The sequence below is a fragment of the Pseudonaja textilis genome, chromosome 5 (genome assembly GCF_049901715.1).
Source record: "Pseudonaja textilis isolate UNSWEBS1 chromosome 5, rPseTex1.2, whole genome shotgun sequence".
Classification (NCBI taxonomy): Eukaryota; Metazoa; Chordata; class Lepidosauria; order Squamata; family Elapidae; genus Pseudonaja; species Pseudonaja textilis.
Genome location: NC_141994.1, coordinates 72,645,904 through 72,673,485, shown reverse-complemented (window position 1 = coordinate 72,673,485; position 27,582 = coordinate 72,645,904). Strand labels below are relative to the sequence as shown.

Genomic DNA, 27,582 nt, shown 5'->3' with positions numbered 1-27,582 from the left:
AACTGGATGCAATAACCCAGAAATATACTGGACCAAAGGATGGCTACCTTTTGATCACCCAGCAACCTTCACGCACCTCACTGCTTGGTGCTCCCTCTGAGTTCCTAGCTGTGCCAACGATTGTCACCTTTAATTGCTTGATAAAACACCAGCTGCTGCTTTTCACCACCACCCCAAGGCAAAACCTGCCTCATTCACTTATTGTACATGAAATCGGATGCCCTTTGCCTTCTGCTTCAACAGTGTGCATTCACATGTAACACAACAGAGAGATTTTCTTTTTTTTTTTTTTTTTTTTTTGGCGAGCTCAATCAAGCCAGTGGTTGTTTTCGTTTGGTCTCCATATACCATCAAATTGGGACAGCCTCTTTAGAACGGGAGAGAAAAGTTCTCAAGAGCAACCCTCTTCCCCAATTATCTGCAGATAGTAACCCTGCTAGAAACCAATTCTAGATAGAAGATAGATGGATGGATGGAAGGATGGATGGATGGATAGATAGATAGATAGATAGATAGATAGATAGATAGATAGATAGATAGATAGATAGAGATAGAGACAGAGATATTGATATAGATACAAAGAGATAGATAGATAGATACAGTTAGATAGATAGATACAGATAGATAGATACAGATAGATAGATAATTATCTGATATAGACAGAGACAGAAATATCGATATAGATAGTTATAGATGGATAGATAGACAGAGATACAGAGACAGAGATATCAATAGATAGATATCTATCTGATATAGACAGAGATATAGAGACATATATATCATATAGATAGAGATAGATAGTGTGTGTGTTTGCGTGTGTGTGTGTGTGTGAGAGAGAGAGAGAGACACAAAGATATATATACAGAGATATTAATATAGGTAGATAGATACAGTTACAGATAAATAGATAGAGACAGAGACAAATACAGAGATAGATATAGCGATAGATAGTTAGACAGAGAGATAGATATATATACAGTTAGAGATAGATAGATAAAGTTAGATACAGATATCGATATAGTTAGAGATAGATAGATAGATAGATATAGAGACAGATAGACAGTATCATCTATCTACCTACCTACCTACCTTGGCCTCTCTCTCTCTGTTTCTCTCTGTTTTTTCTGTCATCTATCTCTATCTACCTACCTATCATCTATCTTGGCCTCTCTGTTTCTCTATTTTTTCTATCTATCTATCTATCTATCTATCTATCTATCTATCTATCTATCTATCTATCTATCTATCCATCCATCCATCCATCCATCCATCCATCCATCCATCCATCCATCCATCCATTATGTACCTAACTACATCTATCTGTCTATCCACCCATCCATCCAGCAATTTGAAATCCCCGCAGGTGTATTTCTGCCTTCACAGGAGTCACTTACTCTGGGCCAACGGAAGGCTGGAGAAGGCGCTTTTCACCCGTCCCGAGAGCCACTCCAGGCTTTCATGCATGTTGGCCAGGGCCTTCAAATCGCTGACATCCTGGAGAATCTCTGGCTGGGGAATCAGTTTGTCTCCCAGGTTCCCAATCAGGACCTCCGACTCCTTGCTGAAGGCGGTCCTAGATGAAAAAGATGGCAAGGCACGTGTCAATCACGTACAAGAAGCATTATTCCCTTTTCCTGGGAGACCGAAAAGACCGAAGGAGTATCTTTTTAGTTGACATTAGCAACTGCGACGATTCCCTTAACAACAGTGGAAAGGAAAGTTGTACAATGGGGCAAATCTCACTTGCACCCATAATACAATGCACAGGGGACCCCCTGAGCTCCCCCTGCCTCCCTGTACATGCGCACACATCTCCCGCATGCGCCCCGCCCCCTCGCAAGCATGGGCGGCAGATACCCGAAAATCAGCTGGCTGAGCCAGGGAGACAGCTTGAGTGCCTGCAGAGATGGCTCTGCGTGCCACTTGCAGCACGTGTGCCATAGGTTCACCTTCATGGCCCTATATTATATACTGTTTCCCCCAAAAGCCTCACCCAATCACCCATTGGCTCAATCATGACTCCTTTCCAATGACTTTAGTGGCACCCAACTGCATTAGCCGGTGTCAGTTTCCAGCAGGAAATATTTCCAATCTGATGAGTTTTTACACCAGAGGAAAAAAAATGATTTATGATATTCTTTGGTTGTTCTCATCGGTCACAGTTCAGCTGCTGCAGTCAGTCTGTGATGCGCCCAAAACACAGTCAGATAATCATAGGAGTCCCTTTATTCGCTCCAATTTTGCCCCCAATGTCCTGGTTACCTTCTGAGCTGGAGAAAAACCCTCCCAGGAACAGCCTTTGGCTGCAGGGAATCAAGGCCAAAACGTGGTCAACAAAAACTGTAATTTTAAGTCCAATCAAGGTAAGATGAGATCATTAGTCCGGCAGGGCAGAAGCAAGAATTCCAGACGTGAAGGCAAGGCAATAACTCAACATGATTGGGAAGACGCCAGGAACACAGATAACCAAAGTCAACACAAGATAAACTCACATTTGCCCCCAGAAGCTGCCTCTCTCAGCATGCATCTCTTTTAAACTCTCTTCCCAGCTTTGGCTAATGAAGGGAATCAGGGCCCTTTCCTCCCCCGTAAGCCATGCAACCCACGTTGCTCCCTTCTCCGTTCCTCCCTGTGTGCCCTAGGATAAAGAGGGGGTGAGCCTGGGTCTTCCTCTGAACTCCCTCTCCCTTGCTCTACCTCTCCCCTGCTCTGCCCAGCCGGGCTTTGCCCTTCCCCAGTTTCCTCCACAGCCAACGAGCCAGTCTCCTGCTCCCTGTCGGCTGTTTGTTTTCCTCCTCAGGTTCAGACTCTGACACGGGCATGACAGTGCCGTTGTAAATTGAAATGTTCACTAACTGAGCTGTCAGACTACCCGCAGCTGGTTTGAACTCTACAGAGGTGAGTCTAGTTGTATGTGCCTGACACTTGGTGTGTTGTGCAAACCCAGCCAATTTGGTGGCTTAATCCACTGTTTCAACCTAGAAAATACTTAACTCACTAACCAGGTTAAAGGTAGTGAAGAAAAAAGAGACTAGGGTTGAAAGCAACTCTTTAATTCCATTGAAATCTGCAGGATTTAACTTCATCATCGCCAGCCTGGAAACTGACTGGTGCGGTGGCCTAGAGGTGGAGCTCTCCCCTCACAATCAGGAGGCTATAAGTTCGATCCCAGTTAGAGGCAGATATTTCTCTCTCTGGACACACTAGAATATATCTGTTGCGAAATCCGCACTGGAGACAGGAAGAGCATCTGGCCAGTAAACACTTAACTCCATTCAGTTTGCCGACTCCATCCTGATGCAAGGGATTATGGGCTCATTAAAAGACCCCGCCCCAAAATTAATTACCAGCCTGGGACTCTTCACACCATCTTTGTTTTAATTTAAATATTTTTATCCCTCCGTCCCCCTTTCTGGTTTTTGAAAGATTACCCAACCATGGACTAGAAACGCTGGGACAAACGGGGAGAAAGCTAACAGGGAGAAAAGGAACAGGAACGAGTTAGTTTGACAAGGAGACCCAAATTCATCAGAAGCCTCATATTGCAATGAACAGGGACATGTATTCGACTGCAAACTACTGCCATTGTTGGCCGAGCAGGAACAAAAACAGCCGAGAGAAATGATTGAAGCCTGGAAACAGGCCCCCTTGTTGATTCCCCGCCAGCTTATCAGGAGCCAAGGGCACAGCGGCACGACAACAATCCATGACTCTGTTGTGGTTCGCCAGCAGCCGGTGCAGATGGCAGTGGAGTCAGACAGTGAGGAAGAATGGGAACCAGTCAGGGAGTCTGGAGAGGACTCGGACGAGGGTTCTGCATCCAATGGAGGGATGGGGCCAGGACCATCTGGGAGTTGTGTGCTGACTCGGGAGCCTCCAGAATCTGGCAGCAACAAGGCAGAGGAACAAGGGGAGCCTGTTCCCAGTGCGCGTATGTGCACAGAGCTGCCAGAAGGCAAGACAAAAGGGGTGACTTGAAAGTAAGGCTGGGAGGTGATTGCCCCTCCCATAAGAAATAAAGGATAGGCAAAGGTGAAGAAACCTTTGCAGGAAGCAAAGTCGTTTGTTCGGTTCAGATTAATCCTTGAAGCTCTGTAAACTCTGACTGGTTTTTTTTCTGGTACTCTGGTTGGTTTCTGTTATAATTAATTGGATACTTCTATTTTTGGCAGCATTGGAACCCTGACCACAAAACCGAAAGGCATGTGATTATCTTGGGGAACTGTTTTGAGATAAAATAGGTTTGCTTTTCAATCAAGTTTGTGTTTAATTATGTTTGACGAAACAGACTCCTCTGGGTCAGAACAGACTCAACAGCCAGCCATCAACACCCTAATTGATAACAAAAAGCTACACACAATCCAGGCACCACAAAATGCAGGGTGTAGAACAATCCAGTGCAGATATTTTGGAGGGAGAGTTGTTCTCTGAGGATGGGCTCCATCCAGGATGAGCCTGAAAGCTTGGAAGAATAAACCTTTGGTTCTGGTGACCGACTCAGACTGGATCCTAGAATAGCTGTGTTTCAAAATCAAGCCATTATTTGAGTGAGTCCACTTTACTTTATTGTCACTGCACCTCGTACAACGAAATCAAACACCTTAACAAATGTTTCACTTAGCAACCTAGGTTTTGGGCTCAGTTATGGTCGCAAGTGCCACATCCATTATCCACACTTCCTTCTTTTTTAAGCCATGGTTAAATCCAATGTGCTAATATTTGAACCGCTCCGGTTTAACCTCAAACCTATAATGAAATCAATAATCCCACAGGACTAGTTATTGGTTCCACCATGGGGAGGATGCAACAAGCCATAAATGCAGTTAAATATAAATGCAGCTAGGCTGGCTGGGGAATTCTGGGAGTTGAAGTCCACCCCTCTTAAAGTTTACTTTACTTTATTGTCATTGCACCTCATACAACGAAATCAAACAATATCTTCAGTGCACATCATGACCATGAAAATAAACACAAAAACACACTCTTCACCCTCCACACATTGAACCGAAAACCCCCGACACAGCACCAACACTGCACTATACAACAGAATTCAACAGAGCCACTGCCCTGGGATAGAAGCTGTTTTGCAGCCTATTTGTTATTATTCTCCTGTACCGTCTGCCAGAGGGTAATAGTTCAAAAAAAAGGAAGTGCCCAGGATGAGATGGATCTTTGAGGATGCTTTGAACTTTCTTAAGGCAGCGGGAGCTCTAAAGCTCTTCCAAAGAGGGGAGAGGACAACCCATGATCCTCTGGGCAATGACATTAACCCTTTGGAGCGCTTCCCTATCTGCCACTGTGCAATTGGCAAACCCTACACAGGTGCAGTATGTTAAAATGCTCTCTCTGGTGCAACGATAGAAGGTCACCATCAGTTTTTTATTCAGTTGTTGTTTCCTGAGAAGCCTCAGGTAGTATAATCTCTGCTGGACCCTTTTGACCAGGGCTGAAAGGTGAGCCCCCCAGGTCAGGTCCTCTTTTAGGGTAATACCCAGAAACTTAAAACTGGCCACTTGCTCCGCTCAGTCTCCCTTGATAAGCCAGGGCTGGAGGTCTGACCTGTTCCTTCTATATAGTCCACTATCAGCTCCTTGGTCTTATTGGTGTTGAGGGCCAAGTTATTGTCTCCGCACCACGAAAGCAACCGGTATGACCTCATCTCAGTAGGCAGACTCATCCCCTGGAGATAAGTCCCACCACTGTTGTATAATGTTCTTCTATAGGGGGAAGGGAAATCCAGTCAATTTCAACCACACACCAGGTTGGCTCCAGATGATATGGAAAGGGTGGGAATTCCTTAACGTAATTTTCCTAATGGACTCCGGTAAGCGGCAATAACCGGCCTCTTGTCCATCACAAGGGATTTCTAAAACAGCTTTAGTAGCTTCCAAGAAGCTTTCCCGGCTATCCCAAGGGGAGGAAGAGGTCAGCAGCTGGACCACGGAAGCGAAGAAAATTGATCCAGCGGTCAGACGGTCTCCAAATAGAGTCCACTGCTAAAGTCAGGCCCGTGTGAGGAAGCAACCCACAAAGAAAACCTTAATCAGTTCAGCCCAATTTCACTGGTCTAACAAATGTCGGGACACGATCATTCTCCGAGATAAAAAAAAAATGGGTGTGAATTTTACATAGTTCGATTAGATGGATTAGAAAGTTGTTCTGACCCAGGGTTCCCCTAGATCCTGAAGCCAACTCCTCATTCTGATAAAACCCCTTTTATTTAGGTCAAGGGGAATTCCTCTCTAGCAAAGTCCCGGCAAACAGTCTTTCAAGAGATTTCACAACTGCAGACCTTTATCAGGCTAGGAGAGTTGCCAGGCCGAAAGCCTCCAAACGCCACGCTGAGGCAGCAATGAGTTGACAAGAAGTCAGGAACAGATCTTCGCCCTAATGAATTGAACTAAGTGTCTCCTGCAAACCCCACTCCCCTTTCGCTCCTCTTTATTCCCCATGGGAGGGGCCATTCACCGTCCACCTGGGCCTTTACTCCCGAGTCGACCCTTGTTCCTTAGCTGTTCACTTCGTCTGGCAGCTCTGTGCATGCACACACTGGGAACAGGCTCCAGCTGTTCTTCTTCCCCACTGATCTCCGACTCCGAAGGCAGCTGATCACTGTCGGATGGCCCTGGTCCCATCTCTGCCTCGTGTTCCTTAGTTGTTCTCTTCTTCTGGCAGCTCTGTGCATGCACACACTGGGAACAGGCTCCAGCTGTTCTTCTTCCCCACTGATCTCCGACGGCAGCTGATAACTGTCGGACGGCCCTGGCCCCATCTCTGCCTCCGACGCAGAGCCCTTCTTAGAGCCTTTCCCAGACTCCAGGACTGGCCCATGCTCCTCCTCAATCTCCTAACTGTCCGAGTCTGCCATCAGCTCCACTGGCGGGCCACAACAAAAGAATGCTAGAACAATGAAAAGAGTAGCACCGGGAAGTTTATAAATTTATCTTCACTTTGAGAACAGGTAAGCTGTTATGTCCCTGTTGGAGCCTGAATCTGCAGAGGAGGGTGAGCCAGAGCTGGAGGCAATGGAAATCAAGGGGGTGGCTTCATTGGCTTTGGAGGAATTTGGGGAAGAGCAGGTCGAGGCATCCCAGGACTCCTCAGGATTGGGGCGGCTTTTTAGCAGGGAGGAATGGGGCGAGGTGATCGAGAGAGGGAAAGGAGTAGAGATGAGTAGCAACGGAGCTCAGGCGATGAGCAAGGACTGCCCCCTCCTGATCTCTGAGCACGGAGGGTGGAGAGAAGGCGGGAACAGAGCAGGCCGACCCGACAACTCGGGAGGAGGGTGCCCCACCCCACGTCATAAGGCACACCTGGGGAGACGCTGTGGGGAGGGGCATTTGTTGGGAAAAAATGCCGCATTGGTAAAGTTTGGTGTGCCGGTACAGACATTTGGAGTTTCCAGGACTACTGTCATGACCCGGGGCGTGAGACAAAAATAACCAAGTCACAAAAGTAGAATAAATTCCCTTTAATGCCTCCAACTTGGCCCCCAATGTCCAATTATCCTCAGCTGGAGATCAAATTCTTCCAAAAAACAGTCTACAAAGGGAAGAAATACAGTCCGAACCCGAAGTAAAGATAATTAGAAATAAAAGAAACCAACACAAACCACACTGAAGGAATTAACACGGCAGGCCAGGATGATACAACTGCAGGCTTCCACAAGATAACGCAGCACCCACAGTCGGGAGGACGCCAAAACCCAGATAAGCCTCGACAAAGATAATGCACACTTTGCTTCCAGCAAGGAGCTGTGTGCAAACGCCCCACTTATATCCTGTTCTCCCAGCTGCAACTAATGAAAGGGATCAGGGCCCTTTTCTCCCCCGTAACCCATGTTGCTCCCTTCTCTGTTCCTCCCTGCGTGCCCTAGGATAAAGAGGGGATGGGCCTGGGGCTTCCTCTGAATGTCCACCCGGACTGTGCTCTTCCCCCAGTTTCTTCCACAGCCACTGGAGCCACACTCCCACTCCCTGTCAGCTGCTCAATCTCCCCCTCAGAATCAGACTCCAACAAGGGTGTGACAGCTACTTGCTTCTTCCTGACTTCATGGACTCATTGTTTGCTCCTTGTTTCATAGCCCAACCATTAAGAAGATGGGAGTCCAGGTTAAACAGTGATTTACATCCATGGATGTAAGGAAGGACCCACCTGATGAAGTCTTCTTCTTCCTCTCTTTTAGGTCTCAACTGCTTGGGCTGGGCCATGTTGCTCCAGTTGGGGAGAGACTTCAAGAGTCTGGTGATGTCGTCGTCTTTGGCCCAAGACGCGCTGATCACCATCTTGTCATCGGATTGGACGATGCTCCTAAAATAAACCCAAGAACCAGAGGACGGGGTTTAGAAGAAGAAAGCCTGGTTTGGCCATGGACCGCAGGCGGTCCTCAACTTACAACTGCAATTGAGCCCCCAAATTACTGTTGCTAAGCAAGACAGCTATTCAATGACTTGTGCCTCGCTTTGCGACCATTTTGGCACAGCTGTTAAGGGAATCGCCGAAGATGTTAAGGGAATCATGCAGAGGTTAAAGCAAATCTGGCTTCTCCCATTGGCTTTGCTTGTGGGAAGCCGGCAGCCTGTGCAGTCAGCAGCAGAATCAGACCGTGGGGAAGGACAGGGACCAGTCCGGGAGTCTGGGTCCTGCGTCCGATGCAGAGATGGGGCCAGGACCATCTGGGAATGGAGTGCTGACTCCAGAGCCTCCTAGCAGCGAGGAAGGGGAGGAAACAGGATAGGAAATTGTGCAAACTTTAAAGCATTTAAAAACCATAGCTTACCCGAAGCCTAGAGCCATTTATTTCTCCAAAAAGGTTGATCAGAGGACTGACGTATTAATTTACTACCAGCTCTTTACACTTAAGTGGAATTTATCAGCGTAGGCATTGGGTTCTGTTAGAGGTTAGTTAGTTCAAATGCGGGCGCCGAGCTCTTTATCGGCTCAAAGAAAACAAAATTATGCCAACCGTGACTCCTATTTCACTCCTGTTCTTCCTATCATTTTACAAGCAGGGAAGAGGACGTGCTTGATTCTTAGAAATGTTTTTGTGTTTTTGTATTTCTTTTTTTCTTTTTTGTAAATTTTATTGGTTTATAAAAACAAGCATAAACAAACAAAACATAAAAACATCATACTTTCTTCCATAGGGTATACAAGCAGTGTGCCGGTTGGTTTACAAATTTTTTTTTTTTGTGCATCCATTTCGTAGTCTTCAGTTACAGTTACATTGCATAATAGCTCATATTATCAATCAAAAATTGAATACCCTAGTATCATTATTAATCAATCATTTGACTATAGTATTATTCAGTCATATTTTACGAGATAACCCTAATTTACTTAGTTTATTTTATAACAATTCACATTGTCCTCCCAAATCTATCCTAAAAACATTTTGTAGGTATAATAAAAAAGAAGTACATCTTTATATATTTATTATTTCCGTGTTTTTGTATTTCTTTTGAATGAAAGATCAAGCTATGTTCGCGCCTTTCATTCTCGAAGGGTGAAAACTCCAAAACACGGATAAATTTCTTCCTTTGTGTTGGCCCACACAGGTAGGCCAGAGAGGAAACACAAGGAGATGAGCTAATTTGTATTTTACTCGCAGGCTGCGTTAACCGAATCTTGCAAGTCTGAAAGTGCAATTCTCTCTCTGCTTCTTTTATAACCTGAGAAGCTAGGGAGGGTCCCTTCTGAATCGTTTTCTCCACCCATTATGCAACTCTGGGCTAGGCCTTCCCTTATCTCTACAGCTAAAGCTCTCTTATTTGCAAGAGAGTGCTCATTCACACCGCATTCCAGTAAGTTGTAAGTACCAAATGTGTTTTCTTTTCAAAAGGCAACTGGACTTTCTTTGTTCTTCATTGAAGAACAAAGAAGACCTTTCACCCCTCATCCAAGAAGCTTCATCGGTTCTGACTGAATAGCGAGAGAATGACATCATGCAGTCAGAACCGAAGAAGCTTCTTGGATGAGGAGCGAAAGGTCTTCAAGAAAAACAACAAGATTTTCTAATTCTATATTATAGCTGAAGGGTTTTGTCCAGACAATCATCGTTTCTTTGACTATTTCTTCCTCTATTTTACAGTTCAGTAAATGGAAAAAAAACCTTTGGGACAAAAATTACAAAATGACTATGGCCTCAGCTTAACAATCTTTATAAGGTGTTTTACACCTGCAAGTTTGGCAAAAATGTTCAGCAACCTATCTGCTAAATGTTGGAAACGCAACCAGGTTGCAGGCACCTATTACCATAGGTGGTGGGCATGCGAAAAAGCAAGGAAATATTGGGAGAATATACATAAATGGCTCGAAACGATAACTGAATAAAATATTGAGTTTAAAGCAGGAATGTGCTTTTTAGGTATATACTATCAGAGGATTATGACAAAGCAACCACATACTTAATGTTATATATATTCATGGCAGCAGGGATTACATAGGCTAAATACTGGGGGGCGGAAATGAATACTCTACCAGATGAGGTTATAATTAGGAAAATTTGGGACTATGCTGAAATGGATAGATTAACTTTAAAAACGAAAGACAAAGACATTCAGAATACTTTCGGACATGGAATAAATTCTGTGAAGGGATAGAGAAAAGAGGTAGACATTGGAGAAAGTGAGATTATAAAGGTTAATATTATATACAGTGAAAATAAAGAGGTCGATAAATATAAATGTAGTAATTGATTAAAAACGTAGTTAACTTAATGTAAGAAGAAGCCTACATCAATTCTTTTGGTTATACTATTAGTACTGTTATTAGCTATTACTATTGCTATTAGTTTGTATGTTGAAATTTATTACCAACATATGTTGGTTGTGCTTTATTTGTAAATAATGCTCTGCCAGGGCACTGTTATTCAAAAATGTTTATGAATGTTTATGAATATTATTTAGAATGTTATTCTAGATGTCAGGGCTCTGACAATACACCCTCATTCAAATCATAAGTCTCTAGCCACATTTCTCGGAGTAAAAAAAAAAGTGATTTATTGGTGTTAGCTGGATGCAGCCAAAACTAAGACCCATCATTCATTTCCCCCTTGACCCTGATCTTCCTCCCACCCCCTGGATGTATATTCTCCAATGGGACACATCCACAGCCAAGAATCATCAATCATGCTCCCCAGTAATAATCTTGTCCGCCAGAAGCTTCGGCTGCCTAACAATTATCTGAGGCATTTAAGGAATGCACTGCTTTCCCCCCACTCCCTTTCTGCTGGCAACTAAAAAGACCAGAGGAGTATTTTTTTAGTTGACAGTTTTATTTGTAAATAATGCCCTGCCGATGCACTGTTGTTCAAAAATGTTTATGAATGTTTATGAATGTTATTCAAAAATGTTTATGAATGAAAATTTATAAAAAAAGAAAAAAGCAAGAAAGTCCAGGTGGCTTTAAAAAAAAATAACACCAGTGGGACCACCATGATCTGGATGACTGAGAAGCTCCATGGTCATACCTGTAAGCCGCATTGCAGGTGTCCTTGTATTCCTGGAGTTTGACGCATACCATGTTCAGGAACTGGTCTGAGTAGGCGCTTAAGTCATGCATCAAATTCATGAGGTCCTGGACCGTTTTTTCCACAATGACTGTGCTCTGAGGATAAAAAGAAAACAAAAATCACATATTTTCTTCCTTTTGAGTGAAGAAAAACCGTTTTCTTTTTTGAAAATTTTATTTGGATTTTCACAAAAACAAAATACAAATAAAACATCTTTTTTGAAAATAGCATGGTCCCAGGTTATCGCTTCTTCATACAGACACAAAACTCAATTTCATGCTCATTTTTATATTCTATTCCATATCTCATTACCCTTTGATATTTTCTACATAGCTTTTCCCCCTCTTCTAATTTTCTCAACTTTGTTTTAATTATCTCAATTCAAATCATTGTATTTATACTTTTGTCTGTCCTGTTACAATTTCACATTGTCTTTTCTTATTAAGCAAATTTTTCCCTGTAGTTACCAATTAAGAGTATGACACCTTTACATCCTTGAATTTTATCCATTCAAGCTCTTATTTAAGCTTCAGTGCATAGCTTTAAGATTATAGCATTCAATATAACACATAACTTCCAGTCGAATTCTGCTTGGTACATTCTTAAAACAGACACTATATTCTTTAAAAAAAAGGGAGGAAGGAAGGAAAGGAAGGAAAGGAAGGAAGAAATGGAAGGGAAGGAAGGAAATGGAAGGAAACGAAGGAAGGAAGAGAGAGGAAGAAAGAAACAGAAGGAAGGAAAGAAAGAGAGAGAGAGAGAGAGAAAGAAAGAAAGAAAGAAAGAGAAAGGAAGGAAGGAAGGAAGGAAGGAAGGAAGGAAGGAAGGAAGGAAGGAAGGAAGGAAGGAAGGAAGAAAAAAAAGAAAGTCAGTCAGTTAGTGGCAACTTGCTTTGTATGTCGACTTCAACTCCTTGGAGTGGAAATTCTATCAGGTGTGACAGGTGAGTTGTCCTTCTCCCTCTGCCCCCGCCTCCCCAATTACAGACTCCTCTGCATTTGAAGTTCCAAAACCTCATCAAAGTGACACCTGCTAGGTTTACCTTTCCCTAAACGGGCTTCTGTCTCTGCATTGATTTTAAGATTAAAGCGCTGGCAAAAGGCCCCCGGATCCATAATCCTGTTCCTGCAGATGGACGGGTGAGTGACAGGAATCGATTCTTCTCGCTCGCCTGCTCAAAGGCATCAAGGAGATACCTCCGGGGTGTGAGGTGGGAGTGTGTGGGGTGTGTGACACACAAACCCTGGCGATCACGACGCTCGGACGGGGCTGTCATTGACAGCAGTTGTCCAAAGGCACTTTGGGGAAAGCATCCGAAATACAGAGAGTAGATACAGGTAGTCCTTGACTTACAAATGTTCGTTGAGTGGCCGGGACAGCACTGGGGGGAGGGGGGGAAGTGACTTAGGATCCGTTTTCCAGACTTGCGACCGTCGCAGAATTCCCGCGGGTCACATGATCAAAATCCAGCCGCTTTGGCCACTGACTTGGATTTATGACGGTTGTAGTGTCCTCGGTGTCACGGGATTCCCCCCCCCGCGACCTTCTGATGAGCGAAGTCAACGGGGAAGCCGGATTCGCTTCACAAGGGCGCTGTCAGGATTCCAGCCATCGCCCTAATTAAAGCATGATTCTCGAGCCAAACTTCAAAAAAACTCAAAAGATTTATTAGGACCAACATGCCGGCATAAAGCCAACTCTGGCATACGTGATTTATAGTCGCCTGTGACCCTGTTTCCCCACTTTCCCCTGGGTGTGTCATGAATCACATTCTCCAACTGAGCACGTGCACAGGCTGGGTGTCATCAATCACATTCTCCAATTAAAGATATTCGCTAGTAAAAGCTCTGGTATTTTAGTTACCATCTTTTAAAGAGTTGGAATGTACTTTTGATTTCAAATGGCTGCACTACCCTTCCAGATTTCCTTCCTCTCCCGCCCCCTTTTTTATGGCAACTACTAAAAGAGGGATAGGAATGTTTTATGAGTTGCCCGGCGTGACTGTTCTGACCTAGGTTTCCTTAGGAAGCACAAAACACAAACTTAGTCCCGGCAAAACCTGTTTTATTTCCCACGGCTGTGAATTACGTTCATTCACAGCCTGCAAGGCTTCGCAAACAGTCTTTCAAGGGAATGTTGATAAACACCCACCTTGTCACACTTGGAATGCGGCCAGAGAATGCATGGCCAGGCACAGGGCAAGGCCAAACTTGACACGGAGTCAAAAAGAACTTCTTGAACTGATCAGACGAACTAATTGCTTCCTGCAAAAGCTCACATCCCATTCACTCCTCTTTTATGTCCCATGGGAGGGACCAATCATCTCCAAGGTGTGGCCTTTCTTCTTACTTACTTACTACTGGAGTCGACCCTGCTTTCTCAATTGTTCTTGTCTTCTGGTAGTCCTGCGCATGCGCAGGCTGGGAACCGGTTCCAGAAGCTTCCCCGCCTCATGGCTGTCTGAGTCTGAAGGCAGCTGATGACTGGCAGCCTGCCCTGGCCCCATCTCTGCCTCTGATGCAGAACCCTGGTCTGAGCCCTCCTCAGCCTCCAAGACTGGCCCAGGTTCCTCCCCGGCCTCCTCACTACTGTCCGACTCAGTTGCCAGCTCCGTCAGCCGCTGGCAGGCCACAACAGCGACTGGCTTAACCACTGCAGTGATTCACTTAGCGACGTAGGCGAGAAAAACCGTGAAATGGGGCAAAACTCACTGAAGACATTTCTCACTTAGCGACAGAAATTTTTGGCTGACTTATGGTCGTTCGAGGACTAGTGATATAAATGATTCCGGTATTGTATTGGCACTGGAAAGGTCTTATTTCAGGTTCTCCTGTGTTCCCAGTCACAAAGACTCTACTGGTGACCTTGGACTAGTTTTTTCTATTTTTAAACTTTTGTTGTGGCCTGTTGGCTGGCAGCCCTGGCCAACAGATGGAGAGTCTACAGCCCCCGGGTCTGGAGGTGGCTGATGAGGAAGAGGAGGAACAGTTGGGTACAGTGTCTGACACACAGATGCACAGGCCAGAGGAGAGGAGAGCAATGGAAATCTATGGGCTGGTCCTTGAGACGGAAGAGCCACCGCTATTAGCGAGGCCCCACCCTAGCTCTGAATAGGTGTAGCAGACAACTATTCCTCTCCCTGCCGGGCGGACTTGTTAGCCTGGGGCGAGAGAGAAACATTTTGCCGGGGTTGCTGGCAAAGGAATCTTTGAGTTAACTTCAGAGGGTTTTCAGAGCTGGGTGAGAACACCTTTATAATATTTTAATTGTATATTGTATATTCTTTTCTTTACTTCACTTCACTTCCCCTCCCATTCCATTCTTCTTCACTTCTCTTTTCTTCCCTTCAATTTCCATTCTTCTTCTCTTCTCTTCTGTTCCTCTTCCATTCTTCTTGTGTTCTCTTCTCTTCCATTCTTCTCTTCTTTCCCCTTCCATTCTTCTTCTCTTTTCTTCTCTTCTCTTCCCTTCCCTTCTTCTTCTCTTCTCTTCCCTTCAATTTCCATTCTTCTTCTCTTCTCTTCCATTCCCCTTCCATTCTTCTTCTCTTCTCTTCTTCTCTTCTCTTCCATTCTTTTTCACTTTTCTTTTCTTCCCTTCAATTTCCATTCTTCTTCTCTTCTCTTCCATTCCCCTTCCCTTCTTCTTCTCTTCTCTTCCTTCAATTTCCATTCTTCTTCTCTTCTCTTCCCTTCAATTTCCATTCTTCTTCTCTTCTCTTCCATTCCCCTTCCATTCTTCTTCTCTTCTCTTCTCCTCTTCTCTTCCATTCTTTTTCACTTCTCTTTTCTTCCCTTCAATTTCTATTCTTCTTCTCTTCTCTTCCCTTCCGTTCTATTCTTCTCTTCTGTTTCACTCCCATTCTTCTCTTCTCTTCTCTTCTCCTCTCCTCCCTTCCCTTCTATTCTAACCAAGTTGACTTTTGCGGAAAGCTTGTTCCTCTCCCTCCCTTGTGGTGGTGCAGAGTGGGGTCCCTCCCGGCAGGGGTCTCCGCTGACCCGCGCTGGAAATTATTTCCTAGGGGAGGGGCTGCAGCCAATATATAAATCACTGTCAGAGGAGGGAGCCCCCGCTTGACCCAGCAGGAAGGTGTGATACATTCAGATTTGTTCCATTCCACGGCCCTGTCACTTGCCGTCCAAAGGGTGAACTACCCAGTAATCAATTAGATTGACAAGATCCTCTACAGATCCCTGCCACCTACATGGAGATGTCAAGGCGGAGAGGGAGAAGAGAGGGGGAAAGGGGGCCATGAGCACAGAAAGAAAGATGTCAGGGTGGGAAATCAGCCCCACCTACCCACCCCGCTTCCGATGAGGAAGGGAATCTTAGCTGCCTCTTTTTAGTCCGAATAGCTAAATGGCAATAGACTTACATACCGCTTTGCAGTGCTTCTACAGCCCTTTCTAAGCCGTTTACAGAATCAGCCTCTCTCCCCCAACCATCTGGGTCCTTGTTTTACCCACCTCGGAAGGAGGGAAGGCTGAGTCAACCTTGAGCCTGGTGGGATTCGAACTGATGGCAATGAGCAGAGTTATCCTGCAATACTGTGCTCTAATCAGTGTGCCACCAAGGCCCACCCTCCCTCCCTCCCTTCCTCCCTCCCTCCCTCTTTCCCTCTCTCTCCCTCCCTCCCCCTTCCTTCCTTCCTTCCTTCCCTCCTTTCTCCTTTCCTTCCTCCCTCCCTCCCTCCTTACTCTTTCCCTCTCCCTCTCTCCTCCCCCTTCCTTCCTTCCTTCCTTCCTTCCTTCCTTCCTTCCTTCCTTCCTTCCTTCTTTTCTTCCTCCCCCCTCTCTTCCTCCCTCCCTTCCTGATCCATCTCCTCTCTCCTTCCCTTTCTCCCTCCCTCCCCTTTTCTCTCCTTCCTTCCTTCCTTCCTTCCTTCCTTCCTTCCTTCCTTCCTTCCTTCCTTCCCACTTACTAATAGCACTTAGACTTATATACTGCTTCACAATGCTTTTAGACACACAAGGAATTTATCCTGGTACATATGCCCCCAGTGTACATAAAAAAGAAAAGATACATTCGTCAAGAATCATCAGGCCCAACACTTAATGACGGCCATAGGGTACAACTAGGCAATCAAATCATACTAGGAAACAGTCCATATAAATCATGAGGATACAAGCAGGGAATGGGGTAAGACCTCCTGCTCAAGCAGGGGGTTAGACTAGAAGATCTCCAGGGTCCCTTCCAACTCTTTTAATCGGCATTCTATCCCCGCTTGAAAAATGTCACGTCAGACTCTCAAGCCAAACATCCCCTTTGGAAGCAGAACTCTGGGCGGAAATTCTTTTGGAGCGACTGCAACGTTAGGGTTGTGTCACGGAGAGGACCAAAGGTCTACCTGGATGACAGTGTCATCCTCCCAAAACCCCAAACATCCGGCTCCGTGCCCTTCCTCGTTCCCGCCGGCCACCCAGCGGAAACGTGGGCAACCACCATCGATAAATTGCTCATCCGTCACCAGCGATTCCAAGCCCAGGGGTGCGTTTGAATGGGATCCTACCGGGGAAAAGGAATGAACTCCGGAATGGAGGTAATCCATCTTCGGACCGCCCGGCTCTGGGTTTTTGGAAGAGTTTCTTGGCCTCGTGGAAGAGGACACAATGGCAATTGGGATCGGGGGCCTTCACTCTTGCCATGTTCGGCTTGTAACACGTCAGAATAGAGTTGGAAGGGACCTCGGAGGGTCTTCTAGTCCAACCCCTTCCTGCTCGAGCAAGGTGTCAGGATTCCGGCAGCGGCCCCCATTGAAATCACGAGTCTCGAGCCAAACTTCGAAAACTTCAAAAGGATTTATTGGGAGCGAACATGCTGGCACTGCCTGGGTGTAAGCCGACTCTGAGGCACAACATTCATTGTTCTTCCTTGAGCCTGGTTTTTCCCCCACCCCCTGGGTGTATCCTAATTCATATTCTCCACTGGGACACCTCCATAGCCCGGAGTCATCAATCGGGCTCTCCAGTTAGAATTTTGCGCGGCAGAAACTTCAGCCGCCTAGCTACTGCCTCTGAAAACGTTTATGGAATGCACTTTCAGTTTGCAAGCTGCCGCACTGCTCCCCCCGCCTCCCTTTCTGTTGGCGACTCTAAAAAGACCGTAGAAATATTTTATGAGTTGACACAGAAGACCCTACACCCAGGGATGGGCTTCAAAAATTTTAGCCAAGGGTTCTCCATGGCCTAGTCGGCCTCCTGTGCCCCACGGCCATGTGGGGTGGGGAAGGCATTTTTGCCCTGCCCGGCCTCCGGAGGCCTTTCTTGAGCCTCCGGGAAGACAAAAACAGCCTTCCCCGGGCTCCGGAGGCTCTGTGGAACCAGGACCAGCCAAGAGTGGGATTAGGTGGTTCTCCCAAATTCTTAGCTCTCTGGAACCCCTGCGAACCCCCAGCAGCCAACCCCTACAGATAACAGATAATCGAAGTGGGAAGGGACCTTGTAGGTCATCTAGTCCAACCCCCTGCCCAAGCAGGAGACCCTACACCATTTCTGACAGAGGGGAGTCCAATCTCTTCTTGAAAGCTTCCAGGGATGAAGCTCCTATAACTTCCCAAGGCAGCTTCTGTTCCATTGGTTGATTGTTTTCACTGTCAGAAAGTTTCTCCTTATTTCCAGGTTAAATCTCTCCTTGTTCAGTTTCCATCCATTATTCTTTGTCTGGCCTTCGGGTGCTTTGGAAAATAGCTTGACCCCCTTCCTCCTCTCTGTGGCAGCCCCTCAAATATTGGAAGACCGCTATCATGTCTCCCCTGGTCCTTCTCTTCACTAGACAAGCCAGGCCCAGTTCTTGCAACCGTTTGTTGTATGTTTTAGCCTCCAGTCCCCTCATTATCCTGGTTGCTCTTCTCTGCACTTTTTCTAGAGTCTCAACATCTTTTTTTATAGTGTGGTGACCAAACCTGGATGCAGGACTCTAGGTGTGGCCTTACTAAGGCTTTATAGAGTGGTATTAGTACCTCCCTTGATCTCGATTGTATCCCTCTGTTAATGCAATTTAAGATTGCATTAGCTTTTTTGGCTGCCTATATCCCTTCAGAAAGTCTTTTCCTAAAAACCTCCAGTGATGGACCACCCACAACTTCTGGAGCCAAGCTGTTCCACTGGTTAATTGTTCCACGGTCAGGAAATTCCTCCTTAATTCTAGGTCGCTTCTCTCCTTGATTCGTTTTCATCCATTGTTTCTCGTCTTGCCTTCAGCTGCCTCGGAGGGAAAAGTTGAACCCCTCTTCTCTGTGGCAGCCCCACAAATAACAGAGTGCTGCCATCATGTCACTCCTAGTCCTTCTCTTCGTTAGATCAGTCATACCCGGTTCCTGCAACCAATCTTCTTATGTTTCAGTCTCCAGATCTTTAATCAGTGGAGGTACTCTACCGGTTTGGCCCGGTTTGGCCGAACTGGTAGTACCGAGGATCGTCCGTGAACAAACCGGTTCTCTCTGACGATCAGCTGCTGGAGCTGCTAACCTATATTTCATGCTTTTCAACCTCGGTTGCTTCGTGTAGCACAGCTGACTGCCGCGCGCCAGCCGTTTTACACACTGCTGCCTCATGTTTAAATGATTGTCCACTAAGACTCCAAGATCCCTCTCACAGTTACTGTTTTTGAGCCAAGTTTCGCCGAAACTATACTTGTGCCTTTGGTACATTAACTGTGATGACCCGGGGCGTGACACAAAAATAACCAAGTCACAAAAGTAGAATAAATTCCCTTTAATGCCTCCAACTTGGCCCCCAGTGTCCAATTATCCTCAACTGGAGATCAAACTCTTCCAAAAACAGTCTACGAAGGGAAGAAATGCAGTCCAAACCCAAAGTAAAGATAATTAGAAATAAAAGAAACCAACACAAACCACGCTGGAGGAATTAACATGGCAGGCCAGGATGATAAATTGCAGACTTCCAAAAGATAACGCAGCACCCACAGTTGGGAGGACGCCAAAACCCAGATAGGCCTCAACAAAGATAATGCACACTTTGCTTCCAGCAAGGAGCAGTGTGCAAATGCCCCACTTACATCCTGTTCTCCCAGCTGCAACTAATGAAAGGGATCAGGGCCCTTTTCTCCCCTGTAACCCATGTTGCTCCCTTCTCTGTTCCTCCCTGCGTACCCTAGGATAAAGATGGGGTGGCCTTGGGTCTTCCTCTGAATGCCCAGCCGGACTGTGTCTTTCCCCCGTTTCTTCCACAGCCAATGGAGCCACACTCCCACTCCTTGTCAGCTGCTCAATCTCCCCCTCAGAATCAGATTCCAACAAAGGTATGACAATATCTGGATAAAAGTTGCAAGCCTATCCAGCAAGTTTAACTAGGCCAACCGACAATCCTTTAGCTAACCTTGGCTGATTTTGAAGAAAGCAAAAAAACAATTAACCAGGACTAAGGTTGGTTAATACTGGAAGGACTTTAACCTAACAGTAGGAAGTAAGCAAAAAAAAAGAAATTCTGGAAGAACTTAATTGTCAATCACCTCGGTAGACTTGCCAAGAAAACTAAGTAGACTTATAACCTCTGGGAACTGATCACGATTCAAAAAGAGACTTTTTTTTTATTCTTAAGAAAGATCACGTTCTTTCCTTATTTAGAAAGAAACTTTTGTGTTTGTTGACAGAAGAGAATAATTGCAGCTCAGGGTTGAAGTGAGGGGGTCCTTGGTGCTCTCTGAGCTTGGTGGGTTTTTTTGCAAACATTGCAAACAATCAGTGCTCTTACCAAGGCAATTTATAATGCTTTGATAAGACCATACTTGGAATTTTACATCCAGGTTTGGTGGAATTTTGCACCCATTTCGGGATAGGGCTGTGTATGTGTGTGTGTGTGTGTGTGAGTATGTGTGTGTGTATTATACATACATACATATAAAAGATGTTGAGATGTTGTAGAAAGAGTGCAGAGAAGAGCAACCAAGATGATTAGGGGACCGGAGGCTAAAACATACGATGAACAGTTGCAGGAACCGGGCCTGGCTAGTCTAGGGAAGAGAAGGACCAGGGGAGACATGATAGCGGTCTTCCAATATCTGAGGGGCTGCCCCCCAAAAGAGAGAGTCAAGCTATTCTCCAAAGCACCTGAAGGCAGGAGAAACAAGCGATGGATGGAAACTAAGCAAGGAGAAAACCAACCTAGAATTAAAAGGGAATTTCCTGACGTTGAGAACCATTATTCAGCGTCTCCAGAACTGGTGGGAGCTCCATCCCTGGAGGTTTTTTAGAGAAGGGATCAGACAATTTGTCTGAACTGGTATAAAGCAGGGGGGTTGGACTAGAAGACCTCCCTTCCGACTCTGTTATTCCGTTGATGCTCTAGCACTGACGATGTTACCTAATTGGGTCATGAAACGTCAGCAGGCAAACAACCAAACTCAGAGAGGACCAAGGACCCCCACACCAAAAAAAAGGGGAACTTTATTTAAGATGTCCAAGTTTCCTAAGCATCTGTTTAAAGACTCCCATCTATCTACTTCAAGCCTCCTCAGTGGCTAACAACTCAGTCCATCTGGTTGACCTTTTCTGGACTTCTGGCTCCATCCGTTATTAAGGTCAGATTGTATCGGCTGGGTCTTAATTCCCTCTCACTCCAATCCCCCCCTCCACCCTTCCCCAAATGTCAGCCCCGCTTAGACAGCTGGCAGCGGGGTTAAGTTAGCTAAACAATTCCTACTAGTCAAGGGGCCTGTCTGGGGAAGAGGTCGCGATTTTGGTTTCTTTCTAAAACAGACCAAATTGTTCTGCAGCTAAAAATATTTTTGGTGGCCTTTTCAACATTATTGCATGAGGCGATATTTGGAGTGCAAACTGTAATGTTTGGAGATCTTTCATTTCTTAGGAGCCAGCAAACAGAGCAATAGCACTTAGGTTTGTGTATCATTTTGTAGTGCTTTACAGCCGTCTCTAAGCAGTTTTATCGAGTCAGCCTCGGGCCCTCCAACGGTCTGGGCCCTCATTTTACCAACCTGAAGCCTGGTGGGATTTGAACCACTGATAATCAGCAGAAGTGGCCTGCAGTACAGCAGTCTAACCACTGCGCCACTAAAAAGATACCCTGTTTCCTCAAAAATATGACCTACCCTGAAAGTAAGTCCTAGCTTGATTTTTACACGTGTGCCCAATATAAGCCCTACCCCCAAAATAAGCCCTAATTAAGACCCTTCCCACTCCAGAGTGGACAGGTAAAAATTAAGTTAGGGTGGAGATGGGGGGATGGAGCAGCCCTACTACTTACCTTTGGACAGTTGTAGCCAGGCCTCACACACCCCAATACCTGCCTTGCCGGTCCATTTCTTCTGCAGCCGGCAAGGCTTCCCTGAAGGCCTCTGGAGCTGAGAACAAAGCTCTGGATCGATCCAGAGCTCTGTTATTGGTTGCAGAGGCCTTCAGGAAAGCTTTGCCAGCTGCAGAAGAAGAGGTTCCTGAAGGCCTCTGACAGGAAAAAGGAGGCCTGGTACGACGTGCACAAGTGAGGTTAGTCAGTGGATGACCTGCTCCGAAAATAAGACCTGGTGCTTATGATGAAGAATGTTTAGACTTGACCTAATAATGTTTGGAGTTCCTGAAATTTTGGAGACAACTGGAAGTCACCTGAAACTGCAGTTTGAAAAATAAAACGTTCAAAAATAAATTGTCTTGTCAAACAGTAAAGTCCGTGGCAATCTGCTTATCAGAACATTCATCTAAGTGTAGGCTTTCTCTCTTTTATGGCTTATATCCCATTTTTATCTAAATTCTGCTTAACGTTTTTAAATTGGCATCTAGAGGCTGTATTTGCCTGGCTATTGAATCAGGCACTTTTCTAGATTTGCGGAATCTTCTGTGTACTCTTAATAACTTGATATATTATTATAAATATGCAGTACTTATACTTAATATTAATATATACCTAATAGACTTAATATATATCAATGTAATACATACACTTAATATACTTACTACATATCAATATAATGTAGACACTTATTATACTTAGTGCATATCAATATAATATATACACATAATATACTTTAATATGTATCAATATCTATCTATCTATCTATCTATCTATCTATCTATCTATCTATCTATCTATCGCTTAATATCTCAACTAAACCAAAGAGCTGAGTTTGCACGACACACTAAGCCATCAACAAGCAACAAGAATAGAATAGAATAGAGAATAGAATAGGAATAAAGAATAGAATAGGAATAAAGAATATTCTTTATTCCTATTCTATTCTCTATTCTGTCCTATTCTCTATCCTATTCAATAGGAATAAAGAATAAAGAATAGAACAGAATAAAGGAATAGGAATAAAGAACAGAATAGGAATAGAATAGGAATAAAGAATAGAATAGGAAGAGAATATGAATAGAATAAAGAACAGAACAGGAATAAAGAATAGAATAGGAATAGAATAAAGAATAGAATAGAATAAAGGAATAGGAATAAAGAACGGAATAGGAATAGAATAGGAATAAAGAATAGAATAGGAAGAGAATAGGAAGAGAATAAAGAATAGAATAGGAATAAAGAACAGAATAGGAATAAAACAGAATAAAGAATAGAACAGGAATAAGGAATAGAATAGGAATAGAATAAAGAATAGAATAGAATAAAGGAATAGGAATAAAGAACAGAATAGGAATAGAATAGGAATAAAGAATAGAATAGGAATAGAATAAAGCAATAGGAATAAAGAACAGAATAGGAATAGAATAAAGGAATAGGAATAAAGAATAGAATAGGAATAGGAATAAAGAATAGAATAGGAATAAAGAATAGAATAGGAATAGAATAGAATAGGAAGGGACATTAGAGGTATTCTAGTCCACCCCCCCTGCTCAAGCTGGAGAACCTATACTATACTATTTCGGACAAGTGGCTGTCTGGTCTCTTCTTAATCACACGCCAAAGCTAAAACTAACAAATGTCGCATCCATGCAGCCTGTGCGCGTTGTGCCTTCCTGTAACACGGCCACGGTTAAACATTATGCCAGTTAATGCGTCTCATCTCCTTTCGCCGTTAGGAAGGTCTGGCGGGGGGGGGAAGAGGGGGGGGGGAAAGGAGAGGAAAACACAGTTACATAACCGCCTATTTTAGCTGGATTGCAGCCCAAGCTAATTAATCCACCGCAGCTACGGGTAATTAATCTGCTCCTGAAATCCGTTTAGCCTTCAGGTGTGACTGCAGGAGCTAAACGCTAAAAGGGTCGTCTCTCTAAGCAGCTGCCTTCACGCAAGGCTATTCCCCCCCATCATCAGAAACCAGAGGCAGTGAATGTGAGTGGTTTTCCAACGTTTATTTAAAAAAATAAAAAAATAAAACATTGATAGTAGTCCTCAACTTACAACCACAACTGAGTTGGTAAGTGACTAGCCCGGTTGTTAAATGAATCTGGCTTCCCCACTATTTCGCAGAAGGTCGCAAAACGGGATCACGTCACCCCCCCCAGGACGCTGCAACCGTCGTAAATACAGGTCAGTTGCCAAGTGCCTGAATTCGGATCCCGGGATCCCGTGGGGGATGGTATAAAGGCTGTAACTTTGAAAAAAACGGCCACGAGTCCCTTTTTTCCCCCAGTGTCATCGTAACTTTGAATGGTCACTAAACAAACGGTTGTAAATTGAGGACTACCTGTATATAGCCATCCATCTTCCAACCAACTCTGATAATGTCTCCACATTGTGTTAAAAAGGAACGCTTTGGATCACAGTTCTTGCAAAACATTTGTATGAGATGGCAGGAAAATAGAACAGAGTAGAGTAGAGATGGAATAGAATATTAGATTAGATTAGAATAGAGAGAGAATAATATTAGAAAATATTCTAATAGAATATTAGAATAGAGAGAAGAGATATTCTATTTTAATCTATTCTATTCTTATCTATATTCTATTCTTATCTAATCTATTCTGATTATATAAGAATAGAATATAGAATAGAATAGAGATAGAATAGAATATTAGAAAAGAATAGAATATAGAATAGAATAGGAATAGAATAGAACAGAATAGAATAGAACAGAATAGAGAGAAGAGATAGAATAGATTAGATAAAAATAGAATATAGAATAGAATAGAGTAGAGATAGAATAGAATGTTAGAAAAGAATAGAATATAGAAGAGAAGAGAAGAGAGAATAGATTAGATAAGAATAGAATAGAGACAGAATAGAATATTAGAAAAGAATAGAATAGAATAGAATAGAATAGATAGAATAGAATAGATTAGATAAGAATAAAATATAGAATACAACATTAGATTAGATTAGAATAGAATAGAGATAGAATAGAATATTAGAAAAGAATAGAATATAGAATAGAATATTAGATTAGATTAGAATAGAGATAGAATAGAATATTAGAAAGGAATAGAACGTAGAATAGAATAGAATAGGAGAGGAGAGGAGAGGAGAAGAGAAGAGAAATAGAATAGAATATTAGAAAAGAATAGAATATAAATAGAATAGAATAGAATAGAATAGAGATAGGATATTAGAAAAGAATAGAATATAGGATAGAATGGAATGGAGTGGATAAACCTCTTTCAAGGTGAACACTAAATTGACTCCTGCAAATTCTAACTGCGCAGTTGCAAACTCATATCCATAGCTCCCACCTGCAAGCCACGAGGAGGATCATGGGAATCTCCTCTTGAGTAGACCTCGCTTTTCCCCAATCCTCTCCTCCCTGCGTGCCCTAGGATGGAGAGGGGATGGGCCTGGGTCCTGCTCTGACTGCCCAGCCGGCCTCTGCCCTTCCCCAGCCTCCTCCACCACCTCTGGAGCCACACTCCCACTTCCTGTTGGTGGTTCCTCCTCTTCCTCACAGTCAGACTCCACCAGGGGCATGACAGTAGTGTTGGTTTTTTTGGTAGAAGTGCGAATAAAAATATTTTAAAGAAAATAAATAAAGAAATGTGGGAGACAACTGAAGCAGTCTCTGGTCCCTGGCAGAATTCTGATTTTATCTTCTTGGATTTATAGGGGTGATATTTCAGAGGACCTCGGAATGGGAAGGGCCAAGTTGGGTTATCAAGATCAACCACTGCCCAGAAATAGGCATATAACTAAAATCATCTCTGAAAAATGGTCATGCGGCCTCCATTTAAATATGCGAGATGGAGAATTCAGATCTTGTTTTGTTTTTAAATAAAGGTGCAGGTAATCCTTGACTTACAACAGTTCGTTTCGGGATCGTCGAAGTTACAATGGCGCTGATAAAAGTGACTTACGACCATTTTTCACACTTACGACCGCTGCAGCAGCCCCCTGGTCCTGTGATCAAAATCCAGAGGCTTGGCAACTGGCATGTACCTATGACGGTTGCAATGCCCCGGAGTCACGTGAACTTATGACGAGCAAAGTCAACGGGAAAAGCTAGATTCAACTTAACAACCATGGTCCTGATTTAACGCTGCAGTGATTCATTGAACTGCGGCAAGAAAGGCTGTAAAATGGGGTAAAATTCTCTCAACAACTGTCTTGCTTAGCAGCGTAAATTTTGGGCTCCATTTTGGTCGAAAGTCGAGGGCTACCTACCACTGCCTAAATCTGTTGGGTAGAAGCGGGTATAAAAGTAGATCCTGATTAGTTAATCAACCTGGAAACTAACTTCTGGTTAATTCATCGGTCTGTGCCTGGTACGGGTAGTTCTCAACTTACGACCACAATTTCAGAACTCACCCTCTCCTGGTGATTGGCCCAAAGAGTCTCTTGGTGATTGGCCCAAGGTCACCCAGCTGGCTTTCATGCCTAAGGCGGGACTAGAACTCACTATCTCCTGGTCATTGGCCCAAAGACACCCAGCTGCCTTTCATTCTTAAGGCAGGACTAGAACTCCCCATCTCCTGGTGATTGGCTCAAAGTCATCCAGTCAGATTTCATAAGGCAGGGCTATAATTCCCAGTCCCCTGGTGATTGGCCCAAAGACACCCAGCTGCCTTTCATTCTTAAGGCAGGACTAGAACTCCCCATCTCCTGGTGATTGGCCCAAAGTCACCCAATCAGCTTTCATAAGGCAGGACTAGAACTCCCAGTCTCCTGGTGATTGGCCCAAAGTCATCCAGTCAGATTTCATAAGGCAGGGCTATAATTCCCAGTCCCCTGGTGATTGGCCCAAAGACACCCAGCTGCCTTTCATTCTTAAGGCAGGACTAGAACTCACCCTCTCCTGGTTTCTAGCCTGGTGCTTTAACCATTAGACGAAACAGGCTCTCTAATTATTGTTGCATTTCTAATTGTGTGTGTGCGTGCGTGTGTGTGTGTGTGTGTGTTAAATTTATATTATTTGATGACCATGGGGTGCCACTGTGCAGCCAACGTAATTTTGAAAACAGATCGTAAGCGGCTTTTGGGTGGCCTGCTGTAAATTTAAACGGTCCTTAAATGAACGTCCATAAGTCAAGGACTATCTCTGGGAAAATGGGAAGGTTTTTTTTTCCCCCACCGCTTTCCCGCCAACCATCTTACCTGCAAGAGAGGCCGTTGCACACCGAGCATTTTCATGGTGTCTGCGTTGGCCAGGATCTTCAGGGGGTCGGTAATTTTGGTGACGCCCTCGATTTCCTTGTTAATTTCTCCCAGGACTTGGTTGAGAAAGATGTTCTTAATGTACATGGTGAGGAATTCTCGGAGGGGGCATTGCTTAGCGGGACTGAACCCCAAGGCGTGTTCGATCTCTTGAATAAACCTGAAATACAGTAGAACGAAAAGAGGGAGGTACGTCATTACGACAGCAGAAGAGGATTAAAGCCTATGAATCCCGCCATTTTCAACCCGAGGCAGGTAGTCCTCGACTTACAACAGTCTCATTTAGGGACCCTTCAGAGTTACGATGGCACTGAACAAACTGACTGGGGACCGTTTTTCACATACCCGTCGCAGCATTCCCGGGGTTGCGGGATCAACATTCGGAAGCTTGACAACTGACTCGTATTGTTCTGACCAAGGCTTCCTAGATCGTAATTACACACGCGCTTATTTTAAAAATAAGTCTTATTTTAGGGCAATGCTGGGAATTATTTTCATTTCCAGCTAGGAATGAATCTCAAACAGTCCCTCGAGATAAGCACCCACCTTTCTTTCCTGTGAAGTGCTGCC

At 44.4% G+C, this 27,582-nt stretch overlaps 1 protein-coding gene across 1 annotated transcript in view; it reads right to left on the bottom strand.

Annotated features, from left to right (window-relative positions):
• EXOC4 (exocyst complex component 4) overlaps positions 1-27,582 on the bottom strand; it is a 367,177-nt gene that overhangs the window by 46,898 nt on the left and 292,697 nt on the right. Inside the window, exons 11-14 of the mRNA XM_087935338.1 lie at positions 26,953-27,172; positions 11,471-11,607; positions 8,155-8,310; positions 1,395-1,573 (exon numbers count right to left, since the gene is read on the bottom strand). Of these exons, the coding sequence (XP_087791464.1) occupies positions 1,395-1,573; positions 8,155-8,310; positions 11,471-11,607; positions 26,953-27,172 (692 nt within the window). The remainder of the gene's footprint in view (positions 1-1,394; positions 1,574-8,154; positions 8,311-11,470; positions 11,608-26,952; positions 27,173-27,582) is intronic.